Source organism: Amphibalanus amphitrite, unplaced genomic scaffold (genome assembly GCF_019059575.1).
Source record: "Amphibalanus amphitrite isolate SeventyFive unplaced genomic scaffold, NRLGWU_Aamphi_draft 001220F_arrow, whole genome shotgun sequence".
Taxonomy (NCBI): Eukaryota; Metazoa; Arthropoda; class Thecostraca; order Balanomorpha; family Balanidae; genus Amphibalanus; species Amphibalanus amphitrite.
In genome coordinates, this window is record NW_024882714.1 from 48,439 (window position 1) to 76,414 (window position 27,976).

A 27,976-nucleotide genomic window follows, 5' to 3' on the forward strand; every position below is an offset into this window, starting at 1 on the left:
CGATGGATCCTGCGTGTCCCTCTTCACGGAACTCTCGTCTCGGGACTGCGTCCGTGGGATCTGTGGTAGTCTCACCTCTCGTGCCAGTGGCGGGCGAGGAATGAACGGGGTGTAGGAGCGTAGATGCTTGCGGTTGCGGATGGTAACACGTCCAGATCCGTCAACCTTCACCACGTACTGGTCAAACTGACGTACTTCGATAACGATCCCCGTCTTGTCCCACTTCATGGGGTGCGGACCTATGAGGTTTTGAAGACGCACTGTGTCACCGACGACGAGTGGGGGCAACATCCGAGTGTGTTCGGAGAGCCGCTCGTGCGTCCTCATGTGACGGTTGCGAAGTGCCTCTTCGCGGTAGGCGAGGGTCTCCCGCCATGTGCTGTGGGGCTGGTATTTTCCGGGATGGATTGGGATAAAATCCCTGATCGGCCGTCCGAAGATAACTTGGGCGGGCGACATGCGAGTGTCGCGGTCCGGCGTGTTGCGGTATTGTAGTACGGCACGCTGAAAACGATCTGTGTCCAGACTACCATCTGGCAGTGAACTGTCTGATATCAGTCGCTTGACGGTTTTGACTGCTATCTCCGCTCGGCTGTTACTGTGGGGGAATCCTACAGAGGATAGGCGATGCCGTACTCCCCAATCACGGAGGAACTGCTGAGTGGCAGTTGCTGTGAACTCCGGGCCACCGTCGGATGATAGCTCGTCACTGATGCCAAACGTGACAAAGATGCGCCGCAGTGCAGCGATGAGGCCCTTGGAGCCGTCCGCAGACTCCTCCACGATAGGCCAGTTACTGTAACGGTCCACAGCCACCAGATAGTGGTGGCCGTTGTGAGAAAAGTAGTCGGCACAGATAGCTTGAAATGGGTACGCTGGGAGGAGCGGAGGCGTGGGTGGGGACGATGGCTGAGACGGGGCGTTGCGGTTACATGCCTCGCACCGTGAACGCGTGTTCTCAATAGCCATAGACATGCCAGGCCAAAAGAACGAGCTCCCGGCCCGTGCATCCATCATTGTCACTCCTTGATGGGCGGCGTGAAGTGCTTGAAGAGTGCGATCACGTAGGGAAGTCGGTATAACGACCCTGTCGTCGTAGAGGAGCACGCCATCGTAGTCGCTCAGTTTCTCTCGGTATCGATAGTAAGGGCGAACAGCCGGCGGCATCTCAGCTGCGGTGGCTGGAAAACCGTCGTGGATGAAGTCGGATAGGGTTCTCATATCTGGATCGCTGGCAGTGGCGGCCCGTACGTCATCCCATGTGATAGACCGTATAAGTTCGAGTGTGGATGAAGCGCACAGGATAGAGCACTGCTCATCATCAGTGTCGTTCACGTGACACCGAGAGTCCGGGAGGATCTCGCAGATGGGGGCCGGGCGTGCGCCCGGAAGACCGGCAGAGATCGTGGATGCAGCTACGTCATCGGGTAGGTCTGGAGGCTCCGCAGCACCGACTGGGTGCCGGGACAGGGCGTCGGCTGCGGTGTTGCGCACTCCAGGGATGTGGACGACGCTGAATCGGAAACGGAGGCTCTTTTCTTTTAGATTGCGCAGTCGGGGGTTGGAAATGTCTTCCAGGGAACGGTCCCCTAGGATCTTCAGAAGGGGCCGGTGGTCGACGGCGACGATGAGATCGGAGCAGCCCAGGGTGAAGTGACGGGCCTTGTTCAGGGCGTCGACAACAGCTAGGGCTTCACCCTCCACTGGTGCGTAGCGGGCCTCTGCACCGTGGGTGAAGCGGCTACCCACCAGTACCACGCGCCATCCGAGGCGGCAGCAGAAGGGACGGCGTCCGCTGCAGCCACAGTGTTTTTGGAACAGCCAGTATCCGATGCCGTCTTTTGACCAGTCGGTCACAAGGCAGGTGGGGAGTGATGTGTCAAAGATTTCCACGCCAGTTTCGATCTGTTTCAGGATCTCCGTCTTTGATCGGCGGAAGATTTCGTCGATCTCTGCAGTCCAACTGAATGGACGGCCGGGTTTCAGGAGGTCTCGGTATGGCTTCATGTAGTCGGCTGATGCGAAAGCGTACGCTACCTGGTTGATGAGACCGAACCAGCTACGGACATCCGTTAGGTTGCGCGGAGTGGGGAACGCCTCGATGGCTTGCAGCATCTTTGGACATGGTCGGACGGTCGTCGGTGTGATCTCGAAGCCGGCGAAGTTGACGACGTCTTGAGCGAAGCAGAACTTCGATGGATTCTGGACGATACCGTGACGGCCACATGTGTCGAGCCACTGTACGGTCTGGTGGAAGGCTTCCTCCATGCTCGAAGCCCAGAGGAGTGTGTCGTCCACGCATTTCGTTTTGTTAGGTATGTCCGCAACGATGGCGTCGAACCGTCTCGTGTAGCCATCGCCCGACGCTACATAACCCTGTGGAGCCACACGGTATCGGTACCGACCCCAGGGTGTGATGAAGGTCGTCAGGTGTCTATCGTCCGGATGGAGTGGAACGGCGTGATATCCGTTCCAGGCGTCGCATACCGTCTTCTTGGTTCCACGAGGTACGGCACGAGCTTGTTGAAAGGGGGATTGGGTGTGATGAGTCTCTCGTGTTGCGTGGGCGTTGAGGTCCTGGAGGTCGACGGTACGGCGGGGCTTGCCGTTTTTCTTCGGGCTGATGACCATTCGATGGCACCAGGTGACTGGCGTGCTCGGCGGTACCTCTTCGATGACGCCAAGCCTGCAGTCCTGGTCGAGGCCAGCCTTCACGTCGTCTTGCCAGTGTATTGGTACCGGTATGGGTTTGTGATGCGCAACTGGCTGCGCATCTGGGTCCACCATCAATCGAAGTGGTGGGCCCTCCATGGTGGGGAGGGGCTGGTGGCTGCACACATTGAAGGTGCTTGAGGAGTAGTACCTGAGAAGCCAGTCCTCGATCTTCTCCCTGTTTTCGTCCGTTGGAGGATACGGTGGGGCTTGTGGGAGAGGTGGCGGTAGCTGGCGTCGAGGGCAGTCACATGCTGCGGTCAAGCAGGATTCCGACGAGGTGGAATCACATGATGCGGTTGTAGTTCCTGACTTCACATCGTCGGGGAGCCCCGTCCGCGGGAAGTCGGCTCCGATGACGCCCAGCGCCTCGCATGCTCCTCTGGACAGGAAGAACTTGTCCGTTGCGTCCGTGAAGTATACCATCTGCCTGGTCTCCACGCCGCCTGGTTCCCGCGTGTCAGATATCCGCATGGCCAGCGCGCCTCGGATAGTGATGGGGGCGTTGTTGGCGGCAGTCATCTGCAGCTTGACGGGGGTGAGGTGCTGCTCGGTTAGTCCCAGGGAGCGTAGCAGGTGAGTTCCGGCGAGGCAGGACTGGCATCCGGTGTCCGCCACGGCGTAGATGGCAGGTGCAGGGGTGGGTCGACGCAGTGTAGACGCGACGCCCAGCGACCCCTCCCACCAGCCTTTTTCAGATCCCTACTCCCTAGTTTGTATCCTAAAACGGCAAGATGCAAGTGCTAAGAGATGACCAAAACGAAGGATATACCCATGATAAATAAGTCTCCGCTAATAGCACGATAGGCAACTACTTTACTTCATGTTTACCTAGTCGTGTTCCATGTAGGCATAGAGTTTGCCATAACTACAAGTCGTTCATGGGAGTCGGACGAGAGAGCACAGCCACGGGCGCAAGACCGCATATATGGTGAACTAAAACGATGTATTCAACTTCGACATTGGTACCCCACGAGATGGTGTTGTGAGAAAAAAGCAATGAGACGTGCACGCACATACAACACATCACAATTCAGGATGGCGAAATGATGAACAGCAGGGAGACGCTTACAATCAAATAAACAAGCCACCACGACACAAAGTGAGACTGCGCACTACTCCATCGCTCTCCGAACCGGACTAAATCCAGCAGCTCACCAATGAACAATGTGATTACGTAGATACTTGAGAAGTCGTGCATCTCCACTGGTTTATGCAACAATGTTCGTTGGTTGACTCCAACTGCTGATTTGTACACTTGCCGTTCGCCACGCTGCGCCAATGGCTAGCTTTACAAGCATTGACATGAATCGTGAGCACCATGTCAACTCACTAGGGCTCTCTACTACTCTACACACATCGTGACAGACCAGATGACACATTCGATGGTGAAACGCTGACATGTGAAGTGCAAGCTATCTCATATCTAAGAAAAATATTGTCTACCATTTCAGCCTGACTGAACCGGCAGCACTGAGCTCAGTTACCGGCGTGGTGTCTCTCAAAGTTGACGGCATACTACCGCCCCCACGCAGGTAGGCAGTGGAGCAGCGGTCGGCCACCAGGTGACACTATACCTACAGTCCAAAAGTCAGCCTTCTACACCCTACAGTCATGCGACCACCGATCTGGCGCACAACGGATAAACTCGAGTCAGATGGGTGTCACCAGACTATTAAATAACAGACCACTCATTGAATACTCTGAAACCAGACTCATCAGATACATTTTGCGAAGTTCCGACCGGTGTGGAGCAAGACTGTGCAGTAAACCGACCCGCACTTGTGAAGCACATCATGGCCACTCGCGTCCAATAGTCCTTTACAGAGTCCGGCATCGCTCGGCACCAGTGCTCAGCACCAGCCAGTCACCAGCGGCTACGAGCGCACTTCCTCCGCGTCTCGCTGCCGCGCGCGCGCCAGCAGCGCCTCCACGACACTGTCCTGGCGGCGACGCACGCCCGTCTCAGCGAACACGAAACGGAGACACCCGAACTGCAGGTGACAGCCGTGGTGGAGCAGCACCGAGCTCTCGAAGCCACGCCGCGGTCCGTCAGCCGGTCCCGCCGCGGGGCACACGCACCGACAGCGGCGCCGCTCCAGGCACGCCCGCTTGCTCATCGTGGCGTCTTTCGATGACACAGCGGGAGAGGGGTTATCAGACGCGGTACGTCTGGCCTCCCGTCGCTTCTCGGCTATGGCGTGCACCGTGGCCTCGACTGCGGACTCCTCCACGCCGGCCACAGTGCGCGCGGAGAAATTGCAGCCGTACAGCACGCCCTCCACCACCGTACCGTGCTCGCTGTAGTTGAGCAGCTCGAACCGGCGCGCCGTGTCGTCGAAGAAGATGGTGGCGTGCTGACCGGACACGTAGGCGCAGTAGCCGTGCCGGTCCAGGTTGAGGTCGTTGTCGGCGCCGCTGCCCACAGACAGTGACCGGTAGCGCACCAGCTCCGTGCCGCCGATCCCGTTCAGCGGGGTGAGCGTGGCCCGCGGGGCCACTGCCGACGCGGCGCTGCGGACCGGGTCGAGCGGCGCCCGCGGGGCCAGCTTTCCGGCGGCGTGCGGCCCGAGCAGCTGCGTGAGCCGCTGCACGGCCAGCAGCTGCACCAGCCGCTCGTCCAGCAGGCTGAGGTCCATCGAGCCGGCCGACTGCAGCTGGGCTCGCAGCTGGCGCAGCTCGGCAGAGTCATCCACCGGTGGCCGCCGCTCCTGCCGCACACCGTCCATCAGACACGCCTTCAGAATCGTGTCCGTGCGCGACCGCTTCACGTCCATCATCTTATCGAACTTCTTGGGGCAGTGCTTCTTCATCCGGCCATCCAGGTCACCATTAGTGGCTGCATGGTGCGACCCGTCCAACCCTGCATGTTGCACATCTCCTGAGTTGGGGAGTGAGTCACTGACAGACTCAGAGGCACACTCTGACTCCTGCTTCACTGGATGGTCAGCTGCTGTGCACTTCTGCTGCTCAAGGTACTCACTGGAGCCCAGCTGCAGACTGAGAATGCTCTTGAGCCAAAGTTCCTGCTCCTCCTTTGTGGCCTCAGACCCTTGGGCAGGCACCACCAATGTGTCTTTGTCTGCCATTTGTGGTTTAGGCAGTGGATTTTTATAGTGGCTCTTTACGCCTTCAGGAACATCCACCAGATTAGTATTCTCTATCTTCATTTTGTACTTGAAAGGAGGATGCCTTCTGTGAACTTTCCTGAAGAACTGAGCCTTGATAACATCCTGGTCAAGTGGACCTTGAAAGCGGTTCCATAGCTTGAGTCGCTCCGTCAGCCTGGGCGTTTTCAACATTTCAGAGTCCAGAAAGTTTTCCACATGAAGTGGACACATCCACACACTTCCTGTTGGCATTGTTGTCATGGGTGGATCCAAGCAATCCATATGGAAACATGAGGGACAGTAGTCACAGGCCATTAGTGGAGCAGTTCGGCAGCTTTTCCCACATTTGAAGCACAGCTTAGCAGGGAGAGGGACAAGGCCATTGTCCAACTCATGTGGCCTTTTTCTGCTGCCCTTGGGGTTGATCTTTGTTTCACCAGGAAGCAGATCATTTACAGCCATATCTGGGGGCAGTTCAAATTGTCTGGGGTTGAGGAGGGAGGCTGCTTGAATGAGGTGCTGCAGCGGAGAGCGGACAGCTATGATATCAGCACATGCTGGGTCATCAGCGTTTGTCTCCTGCTGCCAATCAGTGCTATGGGATGCTCCAAGTTTCAGAGCTTCAGTGGCCTTACAATTATGACAGATCCAATCTCCTGATGGTATGTCCTCCTCTGGAATAGGTGGGTCATGACAGCCCAAATGAAATGATGCCGGACAGCGATCACAACAAAGCAGGTCACCTCCTTCACCACATGCATCACATCTGTCATTGTTGTGGCCCTTTCCTGGTCTTCGAAAATATGGGTGCAAGTCAAGTCCTTCTCTCTTTCTCTTTTCATCACCTGGAGGTGCAATGAGTGCTTGAATTTCATCCATCAATCCCCCAGAGCCACTTCCTCCATAATCTCTCGCCATTTTCTTTTAAGAGACACTTATTTCAATTTACATGTACTGACAGAACTCCTGGCAACACATCTTGATCTAGAGTTTTCAGTTTTCGACATACGTCTTTTGTGAATTTTATGGATCCATGGTACAGTAGTTTGAGTTCAATATTGGAAAACTCAAGGCAGTATATACCGGAAAACTGAACTCGTTGAACTCCTTTCTTGCAAAAAGACAATGGCGGATGACTTCCAATTCCTGGAAAGAGCAGTATGACAAATATCTTCTCCAGAAAATGGAAAAATGGCGGGCTGAAACCCTTATCCCCAATATCTATACAACGGATACACAAAATACACAAAGCGATATTCAAACCACTAATGTAGAAAAGGCGCAGAAAATGTCACACTAGTTTGTATACAATTTGGGCTGCTCCATCGCGCAAACCATTCGAACAAACGTCAGTCAGCTGATGGTAGCAAATCTTTAATTTTCTGGCAAACTGTTTGGAATTCTTCTGTTAATTGTTTTGAAGATACACTTAAAACATAAAAAATTATTCTGAAAATTGATTAATGTTTAATGCATACTCATAGCAGGTTTATACTAGAAATTCAAAGCAATCACTCAGCAGTCAGCTGTTTCCAGAAGCGTCGACAAATACTGCGCATACACATTCACTTTGTTGCTTGTCATCTTTTGCTGGAGGTGTCGTTTGTTTCATATACCAGTGTTTTTATATACCTTGGTTTGTTTTAGCGATTTTCTAATTAATTTTGAAATATTTGCACCCTGAACTGCATTAATCTATGTGGGTTTGTTGTCATGACAAGTTACGTACACTCGTATCTTGCTAATTGCTGCTTGTCATCTTTTGCTTTTTGTGATTGCGGTATAAAGATATCAATTTGCGGCCTCAGTTTTTAGTTATTTTGCTATGAATTATTATACATTGAACTGAACTTCATCTCTTTTACTTTCATATGGTAAAATCATAGCTTTTACCCTGCCAGCTTAATTTGACGCAATGAACCTGAATTTCACAGTCGCAAGAGGGCAATAATTGCAGTGCTTCTGTATACTTAACTGCCTTCGTAATATCAAAATGACGAATCAGAGTCAAAATGCCAAACAAACTAAGAATGAATCAAAGCATGATCCAAAGAAAGAAGACCAAACACAAGGAAAGGAGAAGAAGGATAAAGCATCAAAGGAACAGGAGGAACTGGTAAGGACAATTAGAACAACTTGCATTTCAATGCTGATGCTGCCCTGCAACTTGTAAGCCCTACTGCTCAAAGGTTTCAGTTTTTATTAATTTGCATAGTTAGTTATACCCTGGCTGATTGCTTTGCATGTGAATAGCCCATGTACATAACAATAAGCATTTGACCAAACTGCAATTGTTTAGTTGTGGGCTCCTTGTTGCAGACAATGCTTAGATTTTTGCAGCATTTGGTCATACTTCATAGTGCACAATTTGTAGAATGTATGATCTTCTTACATTGGTGCCAATCAAAGGGTGACCTTTGACCAGACCAGTGCCTTCTCTAACAAAGCACAGATAGGTAGGTACTACCAAGTACCAAGTAATGTTACTCAGCCAGGTCATATAGAGGTACATGTTCCAGGCTTCTGCCTGAGCTGCAAGCTATCTCACTTTGGTAGCCTGCAAATCAGCCTAGATTGAGCAGCTTGTCTATTCTCATTCTGTTGCATGAAATACAACACCAAATTCTGATTGGGCAGATTCTGACCCATCAGACTTCTGTCACAGAAAAGCCACAATTCACCAATGACTTAAATCAATCTGGTCATTTTGGGGCTGCATTCAGTCTCTTATTTCATTGCATTGGCCTAAGGTGTCATTCTTGCTTTCTAAGCTTCTGAAAAAAAACTGATGAGCCAATGGGTTGATGATCAGCATTCAGCAGACATTAAAGATGAGCTAGTAGATGCATAGATGCTGCAGTTGTCACAGCTGGGGCACTCACAGTCAGATCCCATAAGCAAGAGGATGCAGGATATGACATTTCTTGAAGTTGGTGGCTATAGTAACATGCATTGTGCTGAAAGTTAGTCATGGTCTTTGACTGTAGTTTTGGAGAAACATTGCATTGCCAGCTTTGTCAAATGCTGCCCATATCTTTGAAGTAACAGGGATGTTGTCTACCTCTTCAAGACCCTCGGATGACAGCTCTGTCAATTCCAGTTGTGATTTATTATTTTAAGCAGCAATCTTTTGCTTTCTTTGTGCATCAGAAGTTTGCCGGCAGGCCTACACGGGTGTCGTTAATGGTATCGACAACAATCAGTATCTCTTCAATTGTTCCCTCAGTCCAGGCGATCGTTCAGCAGGTTGAACGTAATCCGTCGCGAGGTAGCGATAAATGCTGCTGGTGAGGAACACACTATTTCTTCCAAGCCTCCACACAAGATCACATTTGTCCGACCCGATTAAAAACAATAGCTGGAAGATAGCTCGATGTTTAATTCTCATATCAAACTGTCCGTCGAATCGGATCAGACGACCGTTTTGCCACAAATAGACGATCTGAGACTACCAAAAGCCAGGTCCTGCACCGCTCGAGGGCATCGAGAACACGTTCCAAATATGTTCTTGGCGCTGGACCTCTGTATGAAACCGAACGCTTCATAGCTCGGGGTTACATGAGCACTGAGCAGAGTTAATACGCATTACAAACGGACTACAATGGTGAGCGAATAGGAAAATCCGTTCCTGATACGCATTTACTTGCTCATGTAACCCCGGTAATAGTGAGGGAGACTGGTAGATCGTCCCGGCGGACCCAAAATTCATCTTTGCTATTCTCCGGTCGTTGGTGATATCCCGGTGTAGCGATCTCTCGGCTCGGCTAGTTTACGAGAGCAGAGCATCTTTGGGACGACGGTGAAAACAGGGCGCCTGGGGCGATTTGATCAAGGTTCGTGAAATTCACACGTGATGTTTTACATGTAGAAGGCAGTAGAAGGCCCATGAAGGGGGAGAACTTCCAAATGTCACGTGACCAATATGCCCTCCGGCGCCCTGTTTTCACCGGCGTCCCATCTTTGCTCCCGTGAACTACTTAAAAGCATCGGTAGAGTTCTTCATATTCTGGAGCCCGTCTGGACGTCGAAACGCATCGTAGTAAAAATATGTGTAAGATCTTGGTGATCGCAGCCGAGGAGATCTGTATAAGGTATCTATGCTCGCAGCCAGATGAGCTGAAAACTACAGTGAACGGCACAACGCGAAGGTGAACATCATGTCCACGATCGATTACGTTGCACCGATAATTATCGATAGATCTAGACTTGTTACACTAACGGAAAACGAAGAATGCAGACCAGAATTAGTCTAGGCTCGTGAATATCGAATCAGCTTGCAGTCGTGGTTGCCAGGATTTACAAGCACATATCGATGCAGTAAATTGACACACTTTTCTCGCAGAAGTAGACAACGCATTACCTAGATCACCTCACTTCCGCGATATACCCGTCTCGTCAGTGTACCACCACCTCATGGCACCACTTCCCCGACTGAGTGGCCCGCCCCTCGTCCCGCACAGCCACCCAGGTTATTGACCCCGCACCGCGCGGTTAACCCCGTTTCGGGTCACGCACCGCCCCGGGCGTCGCACGGGCGCACCCAGGCAGCCCGCGCCGGGGGTCGTCTCGACGCAGGCACACCGAGCACAACACGCAACGTATCACAACGCCATAGAATAAGGTCATGCAAACTGTGAGGTCATTGGCTGAATTATTCATGATCATTAACACGCATACATCCGGTGGTTTTTGACGTTTTTTTCTGAACAGTATGCTCTTTTACTGACATCCACATACACGAAACATCTTTTGTCAAACTCACATTTTTTTTCATAAATTTAGCTGAATGTTTTAATGACCGTATTCATAGAGCCTGAGCTCACGCTAAGCAGAGTTTGTTGCGGAGGCCCGGACTCCCACTGTCCATTTGGGAGATTCCGGGTAATTGGGAGTATTCGCATGTGTTTCTAGCCCATGAAGGCAAGAAACGTTCTGTGCCACGCTTTGACTTTAATTGATCGCAGCCGCATCCACCAATCGCTGACCATACATGTCCGGAGTCGCAAGAATTGGATGCCGGAGTGAGCCCAACCCGGGCTCTCGCCACGCACCGGAAGGGAGTTCGATGCTCAACTAACTGAGCCACGGGTCGGACTGGGATGTGGGAAGGCATACGTTTAACGATGTCATCTGTTTTCTCCTTTCAGTCTGAGGAGGACAAGCAGCTACAGGAGGAGCTGACGATGCTGGTCGAGAGGCTGCAGGTGCGTCACTAGAAATGACTATGATGAGTGCTTATATTGTGCATTTTCTGCGTTTTTTTATGAGCAGTTGTGAAAGTTGAGCCTTGAAACGACAGCTATGTTGCAACACTAGCCGTGTCATTTTAAATGTTTGTTTTCAGTTATATGGTCACAGAAATGTTATTAAAATTGACTCGCTTGTTCTTGTTTGCTCTGGCTGACCTGCGATTTTCTTCCCTCAGGAGAATGATACTTCACTATATTTGCCAGCACTGGAGTCGATGAGGACAATGATTCGAGCCTCGACTACTTCAATGACATCAGTGCCCAAACCTTTGAAGGTAGGGAGGAGTTTGAAGAGATAATGCCATCCCCGAGGTCTATCAGCACAGTCAGCAGCTCGTAACAAAAACAAAAAAGGCCTCTGGCCTCCCAAAGTCCCGCCAACAGTAAGGTAACACTAGTCACGACGATGGATTCTTAGGAGCTTAAATTATTACATTGCTATGACTTTTAGGCATTTTCAAGTCTTTTTATTTACCTGTGATGGTGTTTCCCATGCATCTTTCGCCTCCCTCTATCTATCATCATACACCATTCTAACCAATGATCTCCACTGCAGTTCATGCGGCCGCACTTTGAGACTATGAAGCAGATCCAGGCCAACCTCACGGACGCCAAGGTGAAGGGCACCTGCGCCGACGTCGTCTCCGTCCTGGCCATGACCATGTCGGACAAACGCGAGTGCCTCAAGTATAAGCTGCTCGGCTACAGTAACGACATCGGCGACTGGGGCCACGAATATGTCCGGTAAGTTATCGATAAAAGAATGAATTGAAGAAGAAGCTGCAGGATAGGCACCTCAATATGCTGCATGTTAATCTCCTTGCAATAATGTTATTGCCATTCATCATATTTGCCATGAGTGTTTGTCTCTGCAGCTATAATGCAGCTGTTATAATCAGGTTCCCGACACATACATTTGCACTGTGCAGTACACTGATTGGTTATCCAATATCCGCTTATCCGTACCATCCTCTGACCTCTCTGTTCTGCACCATCTCCAGACACCAGCCTCTAACACCTCCCTGTTCTGCGCCACCCCCAGGCACCTAGTCGGCCACACTGCTGGTCAGGCTCTGAAGTGTGGTAGTGGCAGTCCCTGACCTCCCTGTTCCGCGCCACCCCCAGGCACCTGGCCGGCGACGCTGCCAGTCAGTGTCAGTCCCTGACCTCCTTGTTCTGCGCCACCCCCAGACACCTGGCCGGTGACGCTGCCAGTCAGTGTCAGCCCCTGACCTCCCTGTTCTACGCCACCCCCAGACACCTGGCCGGTGACGCTGCCAGTCAGTGTCAGCCCCTGACCTCCCTGTTCTACGCCACCCCCAGACACCTGGCCGGTGACGCTGCCAGTCAGTGTCAGTCCCTGACCTCCCTGTTCTGTGACACCCCCAGACACCTGGCCGGCGACATAGCCGCCGAGTGGGCCGAGCCGGCCGATCCCGCCGAGGGCACGGATGAGGAGGCCACCGAGCGGCGCCGCGCCCGGCTGGTCAAACTATCCGCCCAGCTGGTGGCCTACCTGATGGAACACAACGCCGAGGCGGAGGCGTGCGATCTGCTGATGGAGATCGAGAGGCTGGACCTGCTGGAGCAGCACGTCAGCAAGGACACCTACCAGCGGGTCTGCCTCTACCTCACCAGGTGCGGGCTCAGCGGACTGTCAGTCAGGGCAATGCAGGGAAGTTTTATGTGCCGAAGGAGGCGAAGTTCTTCCTTGACTTCGTGACGAAGCTCTTCGTTGACACGTCATGAATGAATTGTGTCGTGTTATTCAGCTGCCTGTCGGCCTCATGACTCGTCCCCGTCATATGTGCGTTGACCTCAATTTCGCTCCGTCCCCGTCAAGCTGTGTCGGTCTTTGACTCGCTCCCCGTCCCGGCAGCTGCGTACCGTACGTGCCGGACCCGGAGAACACGCGGCAGCTGCACGTGGCGCTGCAGCTGTTCCGCAAGTTCGAGCAGTACCCCCAGGCGCTGCGCATCGCTATGCAGCTGCAGGACCAGGCGCTCATCCAGGAGATCTTCTTCGACTGCAAGGACAAGTGAGTGACGGTGGACCGGTCTCTGTGGTCAGGGCGTCAGTCTCTGGTGACCACAGAGTGTCAGAATATAGATACGTTGCTACAGAAGGAAGGAAATTACGAGCAACTTATGAAATCACTGGCACATCATCTGTAAAACTGGCGGTAATCCAGTTTATAGTCACCAGTCAATATCGGTGATCTGAAATGTCCTGGCGTTGGCAACATTTCTAGTCGATTATTATGTGTCCGATCATTGCTACACAAGGGCCTCGTATTCGACGCTCTTGTAAACCTTGAATAGCTAATGCCCTGGTACTATGTTCTCAGGTCGCTCCAGAAGCAGCTGGCGTACATGCTGGCCCGTCAGGGTGTGTTCGTGGACCTCAATGAGGACGAGTACGGTGACCTGGTGGAAATCATAAACAACACCGACCTCAACACAAACTTCCTGTCTCTGGCGCGAGAGGTACGGCACAGAACAGCGATGCCGTCATATGAGATGTTACCTGTCGGTGACTTATGACTGAGTTTCCGACGCGGTTTTCCACGTCGGGTGCAAAGGCGCTTGGAGAAAGTTTCATAGCCGCATAAATAATGGGATATTTTGCTTTTATATTTCCCTCTCACCAAAATGTTTAAGCTACGTTTTGTGTTGTGTTCGGGTCATTGTTGTACCTCTGGAATCCCGTCCTCACTCATTCCCTCTTCTTTTACCACAGCTGGACATTATGGAGCCCAAGACGCCGGAGGACATTTACAAATCACACCTGGATAACGCGCGGCCCTCATTCGGAGCCAACGTGGACTCGGCGCGCCAAAACCTCGCCTCCAGCTTCGTCAACGGTCTGGTCAACGCCGGCTTCGGCAAGGACAAGCTGATGACGGACGACGGCAACAAGTGGCTCTACAAGAACAAGGAGCATGGTGAGAGCTGTGGCTGCTAACTGGAGTGCCATCTGTTATCCTTGCCTTGTTTCTGAATTGATTTTCTGAATGTTTTGAGTGCATGTATTTCGAAGGTCGATTCCACGTTATGCGACGGATGATGCGCAGCTGGTGCTGACCTCCGGCGCCATGTCGGTGAATTCCCGATTCCGGATGAGTCGCCCGTGGTGTTGCCCATTTTCTCCCCATTGTATCCCATAACTAACAACCGGCACGTGTGTGACCCAATCTCGTCCCCCCTTTTCCCCTAGGTATGATGAGCGCCATGGCGTCATTCGGCCTCGTGCTGCTATGGGACGTGGACGGCGGTCTCACTCAGATTGACAAGTACCTCTACTCAAACGAGGATTTCATCAAGGCCGGCGCCCTGCTGGCCTGCGGTATCGTCAACTCGGGAGTACGGAACGAGTGCGATCCGGCGCTGGCTCTGCTCTCTGACTACCTGCTGCACCAGAACAACCTCATTAGGGTGGGATCAATTTTGGGTGAGTGACGGAACAACCTGAACTTCCTGCTGCACCAGAACAACCTTACCAGTATAACGCCTTTTGGGGCGACTAACGGAGCGAGCGAGAGGGTGGGCCTTGCACGTGCGAAATTTCGAGGGGGTACCTCCAACTGACTTGTGCACGGCACTCTACTAACCGGTCTCTAGCGATGTGCCAAATTTGAGCACAATCGGCCCAGCCGTTCTCGAGATCTGAAAGCGGCACCCTGCACGTGCGCACGTGCAAAATGGGTCCCAACTGACTTGTGCACGGCACCCTACTAACTGGTCCCTAACCGTGTACCAAATTTGAGCGCCATCGGTCCAGCCGTTCTCGAGATCTGGAAACGACCCCTGCACGTGCGCACGTGCAGCAGCACCCCAACTCTGGCACATGGATATGCAGTGCCTAGTGGGTGCCTACCTACATGCCAACTTTCAGCGCAATCGGCCAAGTAGTTACCGAGATATTGCAACAATTACAAAACTGACACCTCTTCGTTTTGCACGTGGCACGTGCATAAGGGGTCACCCACATGCATCGGGAATAGTCCAATACTTGGTAGCAGGAATGAAGCTTCCCTACAAAAATTACCGCGTGTAAATCGGTCAAGTGGTTGCTGAGATATAAGCCTCGCAAAAGCGTGACCACGGCCGGCCGGCCGGCCGGCCGGCCGCTCATACTCAGAAATTTCCGTTAATCTAAGGAAAGACTACGCTCGCTTCGCTCGCTCCGTAATAAGGGTGGGATCCATACTGGGTGAGTAAAATATATAGCGCCCAAATACTGCCTTCTGCAGAATGCCTTGCGTTTTGTCCAGCTGTGGAAGCCTTCCGGGCTGTCAACTGAAGAGCAGAGGTCGCTAGCATCGCGTTCAGATATAGTTGACCCTCCACGTATCCCTAGCTATGCCGTTGCCGGGAATATTGGTTCCCTTCCTGATCCTAGCAGAAACCTATCGGACTGAAAATCTACTTGGTTGCGCGTTTAACATGCGAAATGCCTTATGTCTTCACCATTTTACGTCGCAATTCAATTTCGTTACATCAAACGTCAAATGCGCCTCCGTACAAGCGCAGTTGCCTTTGTTGTATTTACTCGTCGCTTTTTCCATCCCATCTCGGGTACAAACTCATTTTCTTTATTGCGTCGCATTTGATGTCGCCGAGTTTAATTTAGGGCGCGGTCGTATTTCCATCCGCTCGGTAAACGCTGTTATTATTCGGAGAAGTGCGGCCGCGCAGCTGGCGACGGCTGCCACCGGCCTGCCGGAGTCCCTGCGAGCAATAACAACAGCGGGCCCAGCGTCCGGCCGGGCTTCCGCGCCCGCCGAGAGCTCAAAATAGCCATCTCATTTCAGTTCATGGTCCCCGTGTAGTCATCGCGCTCGATTTATGGAACGGATGCAATGTTGAAACCGGAGATCCGATGACACCCGCGGGTCTGCGCGGGCCTGCGCTATATTGTTTTGTCTGTCGATAATGCCACTGGGTTCGTTCCCCACTCGCCACTCTGGCGCTCTCCCTCAGTGTGTTCTCTAAATCTGCCCCTTTCCCCGTAACATGTCTTCTCCAAGTCTGTCCTTAACTCATCGTCTCTCCTCCGTCAGGTCTGGGTATCGCCTACGGCGGCACCAACCGAGAGGATGTCCTCAGCAACCTGCTGCCCGCCATGCAGGACCCCAAGTCTAACAAGGAGGTAAGACACGTCATGACAGTCGCGGCCGACAGGCCAAACCACGACACATTGCTACGATAGGTCAATTCGTGTCGTCTGAACGCATTTAGGGCGTTGTTAGGCCGTGTCCTGTCCATGAAAATGTGAGAGTTTCTTATCAAGAGTGTTGTCTATCGGTCACGCTTCCAGCTACAACGTATTGGTCGTCAGACGAGGCTTTGTTGCTGGAGCGATAGCGGTGATCGATTCCATTGACTGGTCTTGTTTTATGTCGGTCGGCGGCGGTATTACAGTGACCACAGGCGGGTCCTATCACCCAATAGATGTGGCACTGGACGCAGATCAAGTGGCCGCCGATATTGCATCCTGTTGTTTATGGGCACCGCCTTGGGAGGACGTCTTGACTGGTGGCTGTTTGTTGTCGCCCGCTCGGCGCCCTCACCCACGCTGTGCGGGGCTAATCTAGATGGCTCGGTGAGCAGCGCTCCCAATAATCGGATAGAAGTAATGACATTGGCTGTCGACCCGGTTTCCAATGCCGCTATCACCGTGTCCTGTAAACTGTAGCTACTGAAAACGATGAGCGGGGGGATGTGGGGAGGGTTGGAGCACAATCGATGGGGCTATTTTATCACTGAGCTAACCCCGAGGAGACTGGTGGTCTAAGCCCTCCTCTATCCGCGGATTCTCTTCACTTGCACGCCACGCTAGCAATTTATGCAGACGATATATTGTTGCCGAGGCTGGCAGCGCTGTAATGGGAAATGCAATTTCCCCGCAGAGTTAAGATATGAACACGGTAAACTGGGCTGCGATAGGACATTGTCAAGTGCATCTCCGGTTGCTGTTGAGAGCCTTGCATGCTTAATTCAGCAAAATCTCAAGTTTTTATGAGTGCACTATGCTTGAGCTGCTGAGAGGTGAGCTGTCTGCATATTTCGTTGAGATGCAAGGTGACGGTCTAAATGAATTTCGCTGCACCAGCTTGAGTCGTTCTTGTGAAAAAGAAGCCCATCTTTAGGCTTGTAAGTACTAGTCTGGTCATATGGTATATCACAAAGCGCGCGATTCTCATCCTTTTGACTCAGTTTTTGCAAAGTTTTTGTGCGTATTTCATTTCCTCCGCTCGTGTCAACATCAACGTTGTTATCTGTCGTTCCAAGCCTGTGACTCCTCGTCGCATTACTTGTTGCTCTCCCGCGCCGCTCGACACTCCAGGATTGATTCAGTTTGTGCAGTTGTCTGATTGTACGATTTCTGGTGTGAGTTTGTGTTCTTGAGTCCGTGTCGTATGTATATCAATGATGTTTTTGTCCGTAACTGTATGTAGCTTGTGATGCGGCAAAACCCAGGCTGTTGGCGTGATGCGAAACAAACAGCGGTGGAGATGTTCGATGGCCAACCGTTATTGGGTTTTGTTTGGGATGAAACTGATCCTGTTTACAAGTTTATGCGGCTTCTGCGATACGATCCAGTACCTTGGGTATCCAAGTATTTTTTTTGAAAATTTGCGTAATCTTGATGTGCTAAGTTTGCGCGTGTTGTGGTAATGAGTTTTTGAGGTAGTCATGCGTTGTAATATTTTGTATGTACTTTCCATCCGTGGTTTTCTAGTGCATTTGCGGCAAGCTCACGCTGTAATGTAACGGAATACAGACAATATAACATTAGCCAGTCCCCTATCAGACCCCCTGACCTCCCCCGCCTCTCTGTCCCCTTCCCACCTCTTACCTCCCTCTCCCCCCATCCCCAGGTGGTAGCGGTGACGGCGCTGGCGTGCGGTATGATTGCCGTCGGCTCCGGAAACCCGGAGGTGGCCCCCGCCATCCTGCAGGTGATCATGGACCGTACCTCGTCCGGTGACACTAAGGATGCGTTCGTCAAGTTCCTGCCGCTCGCGCTGGGTCTCATCTATCTTGGTACGTGCGCTGGTTTGGTGTGTGGGTGGGTTTGGGCGGATAAGAAAGGGAGAGAAATGAGAAGGGGAGAGGAACGGAGAGGCTTGGGGCTCTTGTTGTGTTTATGGGGTACAGGCGCTCGTCATGAATGAGAGAGGTATGCAGTTTGTGTTTAGATGGACCACGGCTACGGCTATATAGATACCGCGAACCTGATTCAGTAGTAGAGATGGATTAGCGAAACACTGGTACTGATCACTCACTAGCCTGAGGTGCTGACCGGCCTGGTCGGCTTCACTCTTACACAGCCGACATGCATTCACCGTCTCCGTGCCAGCGTTTGCTGCCAGAAGCTTAACAACAGCCTAATAACCAGCCATTCACAAGTCAGCCATACGCCGACACTGGCACGGCCCGACCAGAATAATCCGGTGTTCGAGCACTCACTGCAATCCCACCAAGAACCACTGCGAACATTCTCCGCATTGGAATAACCCTCTGGCACGGCTGCGGAGTGCTTGTCGGGCCTCAGCTACCACCCAAAGTGCGGCTGGCTCCATTCAGTGTGATTGCCCCGGGGGCTGAAGGCCCATGAGCCCACGCGACCGGGGTGCCCCTTGCGGCGGATCCGCTGAGATCGGACCGATGTCTGTCGGACGCTGACACGTATCGAACATCAGTGGTACGAGATTCCGGGAGGGGAAGGTCCGCCCGTGGTCCGTGGTCCATCGATGGTCAGACAGTGGTCCGCCCGTGGTCCATCGATGGTCCGTCGATGGTCCCTCAATGGTCCGAATGCGTCCGGGATGCGGGCTGTGTTGTTCGCTGAGTGCACATTCCGGTTCGAGCCACCTCGATCCGCCCTCAGCGGTTGGCTGGATCAGAGGCTAAATGGGAAGTCCGTGAGCTGGGCACTGATGAGGGGTGGTGAGGTAGTGATGCTTCCCGTCAGCCATTTGAGCACTTATATTTTGTACTGAAAACGACAAGAATCTGTTTGGGAGCCAATAAATTGCCGCGCTGTCTAGGCTTGAAGGTACATAGACTGAAAGCAGTGTCAATTTGTAACTTGATATTGCGATAGAGTGCGATAATGATTTCGGCCAGCAGTGGTTATTATAGATTTTCTTTGAACTACGTGCACAGCAACCTATCATGTTCCATGAACAATCACCAGTTACATGTATTTTCAGCACAATTTCGCTCAACTAACCGTCGGTGTATCCCCATCCACCCACGACTCGGCACCATCCTGTCTGATGTGGCCGGAGGGATCCGTAATGCTATAGGCATGTCGTGCCACTATCCGCATGGCAGATCGTCCAATTTAGCACGACATTTGATACTGCCGCATAGAAGCTGCTCCAACGACGGCAAAAACCCGTACGTCTTCGCGACCAAACAGGATAAACTCAATCATTCACAATATAAGCACATGTCAAAAAAGTCCATAAGTCGTCCTTTTGTTTCGACGTAGTGGGTTTTGATCTTGTAAGCATTTCACTATCTACAAGGACGTGTATAGGTTTACCGACCTAGTGGATTTTGCCACTGACACTTTTATAGGTTAGCCATGACGTATGGATTTTCGCCGACGTAGTGGGTTTTGACTGTGGATCACTTTCTTGCTTTTCAAAGACGTGTTGATTCCAAATTTTGTTTTTGCTCTCCCGAAAGGCTATTTTTTGGTTTTTGAAGAAAAATCCTTATAGCAATAAATAGAGCCTCGCGAGCTGGTCACAATGTTAAAAAAGAAAAATGGCCCAAAATTTACATGTAGTTTGACTGGACGGCAGCGTTACTGAGCCCCGCTCTGACCCGAACACCTCTAACCTGAAGCCTGAACTCTCTCTAACCTGAATCCTTTTGACCTGACCCCCCCCCCCCTGTGACCTGACCCCCTCTGACTTTACCCTGTAACCCCCTTTGACATAGCCCCTTACCTATCCCCTCTTATCTACATAAGCCCTCTCTCTGATCTAACTCCCTCTGACCTTCCCACATAGACCTGACCCCTCTAACCTCACCCCTTCTCTTCCCTCAGGTAAGCAGGAGGACGCGGAGGTGATCACCTGCGCCCTGGAGGTGTGTGACGAGCCGTTCCGATCCATGGCTACCACAATGGTGGAGGTTTGCGCCTACGCCGGCACTGGACACGTACTGAAGATACAGAAACTGCTGCACATCTGCTCCGACCACTACGAGCCGGAGAAGGTGGGTGCTAGCGCCGCGGGGGAGGGGAAGGAGAGATAGAGCGCAAAGGGTTCTGGTGAGTAGCGATCGGGAAGTTGGTGGCCGTTGATCGGGGCGAAGGATATAATGTTGCGGAATATGACATGTGGTAATTTTTCAAGCCGAAAAGAAATAACGTAAAGCGATTGAGTTTTAGTTTGTTCCACTCCCTAGCGACACCATTCAGTGTTCAAGTTTTTTTTTTTCTCGCGATAGCTGCTCTTTTCTGTTTTAGATAGTTTTGTATGATAAAATATATATTTTGTCGCTCATCCCGTGGCGTAGATGGTTATGCCGTGAAGGAATTGTGCTCGGTGATAGTGGGAGTTTCTTTAGATATTTAATCCTTCGGTAAATAATGAAAGGAATAACTGATAGATGCGGTTTGCGATGGGCTATTTTGGGATCCACCTTTCACGCTACCAAACAATATATCAGAGTTTGTGCCTCCAGCGTTTACAGTTGGCCCAAACCGCCATCTTTGTCACCATATCGCGGGCAGCTCGCTGGGCCGCCACTGACAGTCTCCACCCATCCATCTCGCCACGCCCATTGTCTCTGCTCGCCGGACCCCGCCGACACCTTGTCCCCTCTCTGACTGCCCCCCCCCCCCCCCCCCCCACCTCCACCCCAGGCCGACGACAAAAAAGACGACAAGAAGGACGACAAAAAGTCCGGCTCGGCCTCTGCCAAAGATAAGGAGGACAAGGGTGCTGCGGCGGCGAAGAAGGAAGACAAACCGGTCGACCACTCCTCACAGCAGAGCGTGGCGGTGCTTGGCCTGGCGCTGATCGCTATGGGAGAGGATATCGGATCAGATATGATGCTGAGGATGTTTGGACACCTGGTGAGGAAACTCATGGACGGATGGATTTGTGATGGGCTAGGTGCGACAGTGCTGGGTAGGATGAAGTAAAGAAGAATGGGGCCTTTTTATAGTTCAGGTGTGCCAAAGTTAGATGGACGTGCTCTTGATAGGAAGTAGTTATTAATTTCTTTTTTTACGACATTTTTTCTTTAGTTAGAAGCCGGGTAACGGAAGAACTTCACTTAAATTCAAAACTTCCTTCAGCTTGCTTGCTTGCTTGTCGGTGTCGTGACTTGGTCTTTTGATATTTTCGAGTCAACTTCTTCCCCAACTCTCGTAATTTGCCATTGTTGTAAGGCTAACTCACTTCCTTCTCCCACAGCTACGATACTGTGAACCGTGCATCCGTCGCGCGGTGCCGCTGGCACTCGGCCTGGTCTCTGTCTCCAACCCTAAGCTGAGCATCCTCGACACACTCAGCAAGTTCTCACACGATGCCGACCAGGAAGTGGCGCACAACGCCATCTTCGCCATGGGACTGGTCGGTGCCGGCACCAACAACGCTCGGTAAGTGGTGATTGGTGAGGGTTCCGGTGATTAGTGAGTGGCACTTGAGTGCCGCTCGCTCACTGGTGGCGAGATAAACATGGCTGGATGACTCCTTCACTGGAAGTTGAGGGCTTGCGGGGCTCTTTCGCTGTAGGCCTGAGGTTGGCGGCATTCACTGATGAACAGCGACATATCAGACAGGCTGGCTTCTCCGGAGTGGCGGGGTTTTGTTCAGGTGGCTGCCTGTGCTGGCTTCCAGGACTGATAAGTGTTTCAGGGTGATTTCATTGGTTATTGATCACAGCTGAAGTCGGTAACTTTTGTGGACGGGCGTAAAATTAATGGTCACCGTATATGTATAAATTTATTGTGTAGCTTACAAGTCTTTTTTAAGATTTTGCTAATGAAATACTAAGTACAGCTTACCTCTTCCCATCAGCTGCTCAGAAGTCAACATTTCTAGGGCGGCTGAATATATGACCCCCGATATACTCCGCTGCGGTAGTGGCTTCCACTCCATAAGCATAATGATGGAGCTCTGCAATCTTTGGAGATTCAGCACCGCCCCCGGCTCTGCTGAGTCGCTGGGCGAATTCTCGACGTTCCTGCCCAAAAGCAGGCCGGTCTGTAAGCCACAATAGAAAGTATGTTCAACCGTCACAGCGCTTGTCCGGGAATGCTCGAGCACCGTGTTTGCTCCGTTGCTGAGTGGATGCACTTGAGAACGCTGGAAATAGAATAATTGGAAACGGCCCAATGGCTCATACGATGCCGGGACGTGTGAATGGAACAGTGCCCCTCGATATAGCATCGTTGATTACCGAGTCCTCTGAAGGTGAAAGCAATATTGAACACGTGGCGTGCAACACTAATTTGTTCTTCAGATCTATGTATACGCCTTCCTATGGGAATCGTCGATCAATTTGGCTCGCTTTAGCTACCCTCTAATAGCGCTAAAGCCGCGCTATTAACGGGGTGTTACACCTTTCCTGGGGCCCGGTCAGCCCTGTCTTCAGTCTCAGCACGCGGACACTTCACGAAGCCGCCGGGAGGGCGGTGACCTTTCCTGTTCGCAGCAGACATTCCACGCCAGCGGCGGCGCCACCTCTTGACCTTATATCTGCGGCTCGAGCGCGCCCGTTATACGCTCTTCTCGGTCTCTGTGTGATCGATGCGGTTATGTTCCGGACTCTACCCGAGCGCTGCACTCCTTACGAGCTCTCTCGGCGGTGTCGGCAACCTAAGCCCGGATAATATAAGAGTGTTTCGTAGTGTGGGTATTTATGTAGAGCAGTTTGTTACTGTCCCCACGTGAACGTAGTACGTAGTTGAATAATGAATGCTGGTCGAGATTGGAAGCTTACTCAGTGGTTTACCGCGAATCCCTAGAGCTTCGAAGTAAACCCCATATACGTATTCGTGTCTGTGTGATCTCCATTTCAAAGCGATGCATTACCATCAATGTGATAGGTCTGGTTATAACCTGAAGCGTAGGTATTAGAACGACTAACCCTTAACGACTAATAGGACTACCCATTGGGAGGAACAACAACCTACCAGCAGTGTAACTGAAGTGTAGGTATTACAACGACTAACCCTTGCCGACTACTGCCGTGTCTCATACCATGACTACCTCTTCCCGGCAGGCTGGCGGCGACTCTGCGGCAGCTGGCCCAGTACCATGCGCGCGACCCGAACAACCTGTTCATGGTGCGCATCGCCCAGGGTCTGACGCACATGGGCAAGGGCACGCTGACGCTGAACCCCTGGCACAGCGACCGGGCCCTGATGTCGCCCGTGGCTGTGGCAGGTCTCATGGCTACCCTCACCGCCTTCCTGGACGTCAAGTCACGTGAGTGAGAGGGGTAGGGAGGGAGAGGGTCACGGACGGGGAGGGAACGTGGGGGGTGGGGAGAGTTTGGTAGGATATGGAAAGCAAGGGTGAGGACAGTGAAGGAGGGCAGTGTTTGGGTAGGAGATTCACTGGGGCAGCGTGAGGAGGACAGGAACGAGTGGGTAAGTTAGAAGGATGGGCGAGTGGAAAGAAGGAAGAGATTAGGGCTGATATAATGTAAGGAAAGAAAAGGGCGAATTATTTTTATTGAAGGTGGGTGGGGATCAGGAAAGACGGGCGGATGGGACACGCAAATGTGATGTACATATACCGGCTGATTATACGGGCTAGCACCAACTAGGATGTCGACAGGCGATCATCCGTTGACCTTTGGGGACGGACAGTGTAATCGTGCCGAGTACAAACAAAACTGGGGGTGTGGCGGGTAGCCACGGGAGAGGCCCGGCGCTGGGGCGCGGTCTGTGACGTACTGGGGTGTGATGTCACATGTGATATGATTGCAGTGGGCGAGGAGGGGGGGGGGGGGGGCACGATAACACGGGATGGGACGGACGTCAGAGAGATAGTCTGACTTGTGGAGTGGGTTGGTCGAATCTCGCCTGGGGCACGTTAGAGACCGGCTGAGAATGAAGATTCACCGCATTGATTTCTGTGTTTTATGCTGCTGGTTCGGCATTATCAAGAAGACAAGTATTGATGCGTCTGCAATATTACGACTAAAGTTCAGTATTTTCGTTGGTTTGCTTTACCTCCGTCTTGGTGTTACCATCAGATATGTATTGCCACCCAGCGTCACGAAGCACGGGTCGCGTGTTTTGTGCGATTGGCACGGCGCGGCGTAACTTCGGCAAACTTCCGGTGTTGGCCAAATACCCCCTGATGAGATGGCTCCTACGGATTTTATGAAGCGGCGGATGTCACCGTATGTTTTTACGCCTTACGTTTTTACGTTCGTTTCAAATCTCCAAAGTTTGTCGCTGGTTCACCCGGGAGCGCCGCCGTAAAACTCGCTTCCTTTCAGTTGTAAATATTGTTCCCTTACGGACGACGGGCAGTGTGTAAAGGGACAAAGCATGCGTCGAATAGCGGCGACGTTCAAGCCAGTGGCATGTGTAAAAAAAAAGTATTGATGCAGTGCAGGAAGTTTTCGGTGGTGTTGACATTGGGTCTTGTTTTGTTAGCTGTTGTCGGTTATTAGGGTAATTACTAAGTGTGTAAGGTCGTCAGTTTAACCTGTTTGTGAGTCACTAGCGTACGGTTTGCCAAACGTTTGAAGCAGCAGCCCGTCTCATTTATTTACGATGTTATGTAACGCCGCTAGTGGTTGAACGCTGTCCAGCTCTGCGGCCAAGTCCACGTCAGGGCCATGAATAATGGCGGTGTCGGGTCGGCACCCCGCTGTAAACGCGTTCAAATTAACATTCATTTACAATACGTCTGGGTGCACTACCTCCTCTAATAGCCTTCTAACGAACGACCCTCATTATTTCGCGCACCACCTCTCAGAATTTTTCATGATGAAAATTAAAATCGGGCTCAGCTGAGCGTCTGTTCTGGGAAGTACGTCTGGCGCCGGAGCGGGCGCTCGGAGCGCTCGGCCGGGTTACCGCGCCGGCATCGATTCACTCGAGGGACGGCCGACGGAGCCTGGCTATTCTCGTGGAGCGGAACTTCCTAAATGTCGCAGCGCAGCGTCCCGTTAGCAACACGGACGGCTCCGACGCAGAGACTACCGCTGTCGGATTCAAGATATGAGATGGGATCAGAACCAACGCCGGGGGTAGCCGAAACCAGAGTGGAACCTCAGAACTCAGAAGGAAGGAACCACAGGAACAATCGGAGGTACAGCCAAAGCCAGGACCGGACTAGACCCAGAGTCGGAGTCAGGACACACAATAGCGGGGAGGGCGGAGCAGGAACTACATCCCCAGCCAGAACTAGAACCCTGAACGCTGAGCTGGAACTTCACTGAGTAGAAATGACGATCAATGAGTGTCGTTTCGGTTAGAAACCAGAGCCAAAGTCATTGCCATGGCCAAGGACCGAGTCGGGGCTGGACAGCGACCGAGAGTTACATAACACACTTCTAAAGAATTGCCGTATCGTCTGGCACTAGATGACAAAGTGCAACGGCTTTGAGTCCGTTCTGGACCCGAAGTTTCACCTGTCTGGGGAGAAGCTCCTTCAGTTGTGATTCCTCGGCTACGCTCGATCATGCGCTATGCTTCCGCTACTATGCCCGATTGTATTACCACAAGGGTCGTTCTCTGCGGCGGTTGCTGCGCTCGGCGGAGAAGACAGCGAGACAGCTGCCATGGCAACACAACGTGGGAGGGGAGTCATCGCTGGAGCGGCGTAGGCGGCATAGAATAGGAGACCGTTCGAGATTGCAGCAGTATCAGTGCTGACATAATTCGGACGTCGACCGCACTCTTATAGCAGAATAATAATATGTTTTATTCTTGATGGTGGTGGCAATTTCTGAGAAACTGTAAATTCCCACCGGCCATCGACCGCCGCCCGACGGCCGCCCCCGCCTCCGCCCCCGCCTGCCGCCCACCGCGCCAGCTGCTGCCGGGGGCGACTGCTGACGACTGCACGTTAGTGGCTGCGGCGGCGACTTTGGCCACGACAGAGAAGGGATTGGGCTGATGGTGGCTGGCAGAATGACCCGCTGTGGCTAGGAAATGGCAAACGTCAGCACCGCTCTAATGTGAGGGCCTCCAGGATCTGAGTAGATCGGTCGTTTGCTCTCGTGGCTGGCTTTTTTTTAGTAACAATCCATGATCAAGGGGTGCACAATTTCAACGAATGATTATCTCATGGGATGGTCGTATATTGTGTTGTCAATGGATGGTTCCGAAACTAATATTTGTCGCAGTGTTACTACGCGGATTGCCGATTGATGATTGGACAGAAACATTTATTCACTTTCCATGCACTCTTGAGTTGTCATCTCGACCGTAACCATTACGCCCCAAACCTCGCTGCCTGTTGCGCGAATGCTGACGTCCTGCGGCTCCTGTTGCAGTGATCCTGGGCAAGTCGCACTATCTGCTGTTCTGCCTGACGACGGCCATGCAGCCGCGGATGCTGGTCACCTTCGACGAGGAACTGAAGCCGCTGCCCGTCTCTGTCCGCGTCGGTCAGGTCAGTAGAGCGAGATGTATGACCGTGTGGCAATGCTTCATATGGATGCCTTGGTCGCAAGGATTTTTCAGACGCTTATGCGACATGCGGGGAAAATGTCATACTTTGCGCTCTGCCTGTGGCATTATGACGCAAGCGTTGACCTTTATCAACACAACAGCGTGAACCGGGATTTACCCGTATGCTCCACTTTCTAGCAAACGATGCTCACAGTTGCATCACGACTCAATTTACTCTTGGCATTACCGCACGCAAAAGCATTATCTTACGGGTCGTAAGTCGTAGGATGATGCTGACGCTTACGTACAGCCCTCAGCAGACTGCGTGGTAGGTATTCTTTTTTCGACAAAACCGGTAATAACTCAAAGACTATGTGATCTGTCGGTCGGAATTCATTGCAAATAGAGGCACCATGCTCCACTCCTTCGATTGGGTCTATCACTAAACAAAGTATATGCTTTGTGTGGCAACAAAATGCAGCAGTTTGTTTTGGGGGCAAATATAAACTTTTGGGTTTTGTTGCCACTGGATGGAAAATGGACACGATGGTAATGCCCATCTAAGGTGCGGAGTCTCGCGCGTCTTGCTGTTACGATTTCCGAGTGACCGATAGCATAGTATCCGCGATATTCTGGGTTTTGTCGAAAAAAGAATACCTACCACGCAGTTTGCAGAGGGCTGTACATTGGAATGTCCCATGTGCCGATATTAGTTGATGTCAGAGAATCACCATTCACCAGCATAATGTGCTCAATTTACATTCGTAGAACCACCATCATTAGCCAAGTAATTGTCCCTCTTTCTAAGACCTAGCCACTGCTGAGCTGACTGACGACTTGTCCCTCCTTCCCCCAGGCGGTGGACGTTGTGGGACAGGCCGGCAAGCCCAAGACCATCACCGGTTTCCAGACCCACACCACACCCGTGCTGCTGGCGTATGGAGAGCGCGCCGAGCTGGCCACAGAAGAGTACGTACCCCTCACCTCAGTCCTCGAAGGCTTCGTCATTCTCCGGAAAAATCCCGACTACGTGGCTTGAGAGTGCTTAGCGCCGGCGGCGTTGGCTGTTATCGCCAAGTCGTGGGTTCGATTCTCACTTTCCGCGCGTTTTCTCGTAATGCCACCGAAGACGTGGCAGAATCGCGGCTTGTGGCGAGTGAGCGCAGGCGTCTTGGACCTTTTCGTCAGTGTTCTGTGTGTCGCGGTGACTCGTGACTTGGCGGGGTCTTGGAGAGACTTCGCGTTCGTGAATACGATAATATAACGGTTCTGTCGCGACTATGG

General features: G+C 52.1%; 2 protein-coding genes across 3 annotated transcripts; one reads left to right on the forward strand and one right to left on the reverse strand.

Annotated features, from left to right (window-relative positions):
- Positions 1-3,644: 3,644 nt before the first annotated feature.
- Positions 3,645-7,075, reverse strand: LOC122371238 (PHD finger protein 12-like). Its single transcript, XM_043347409.1, has one exon. The coding sequence runs from the start codon at positions 6,738-6,740 to the stop codon at positions 4,590-4,592; it is 2,151 nt and encodes a 716-aa protein (XP_043203344.1). The 5' UTR covers positions 6,741-7,075; the 3' UTR covers positions 3,645-4,589.
- A 304-nt stretch (positions 7,076-7,379) lies between these two features.
- LOC122371240 (26S proteasome non-ATPase regulatory subunit 2-like) lies at positions 7,380-27,970 on the forward strand. Of its 2 annotated transcripts, none has more exons than XM_043347411.1 (18): positions 7,380-7,521; positions 7,757-7,938; positions 10,970-11,026; positions 11,248-11,346; positions 11,628-11,815; positions 12,461-12,709; positions 12,951-13,109; positions 13,419-13,557; positions 13,811-14,015; positions 14,288-14,521; positions 16,134-16,222; positions 17,955-18,120; positions 20,144-20,313; positions 20,966-21,178; positions 21,522-21,706; positions 23,335-23,540; positions 26,575-26,693; positions 27,549-27,970. In XM_043347411.1, the coding sequence occupies exons 2-18, from the start codon at positions 7,816-7,818 to the stop codon at positions 27,729-27,731; spliced, it is 2,784 nt and encodes a 927-aa protein (XP_043203346.1). In that variant the 5' UTR covers positions 7,380-7,521; positions 7,757-7,815; the 3' UTR covers positions 27,732-27,970. The 2 variants fall into 2 exon arrangements, with proteins under 2 accessions (XP_043203346.1, XP_043203347.1); XM_043347412.1 differs by having other exon boundaries at positions 7,441-7,458.
- Positions 27,971-27,976: the final 6 nt, after the last annotated feature.

Coding starts and splice junctions, on each gene's coding strand:
- LOC122371238 (XM_043347409.1), bottom strand. CDS start 6,740: ATGGCGAGAGATTATGGAGGAAGTGGCTCTGGGGGATTGATGGATGAA.
- LOC122371240 (XM_043347411.1), top strand. CDS start 7,816: ATGACGAATCAGAGTCAAAATGCCAAACAAACTAAGAATGAATCAAAG. Junction 13,558..13,810: donor TCCTGTCTCTGGCGCGAGAG/GTACGGCACAGA, acceptor CTTTTACCACAG/CTGGACATTATGGAGCCCAA. Junction 16,223..17,954: donor ACCCCAAGTCTAACAAGGAG/GTAAGACACGTC, acceptor CCCCATCCCCAG/GTGGTAGCGGTGACGGCGCT.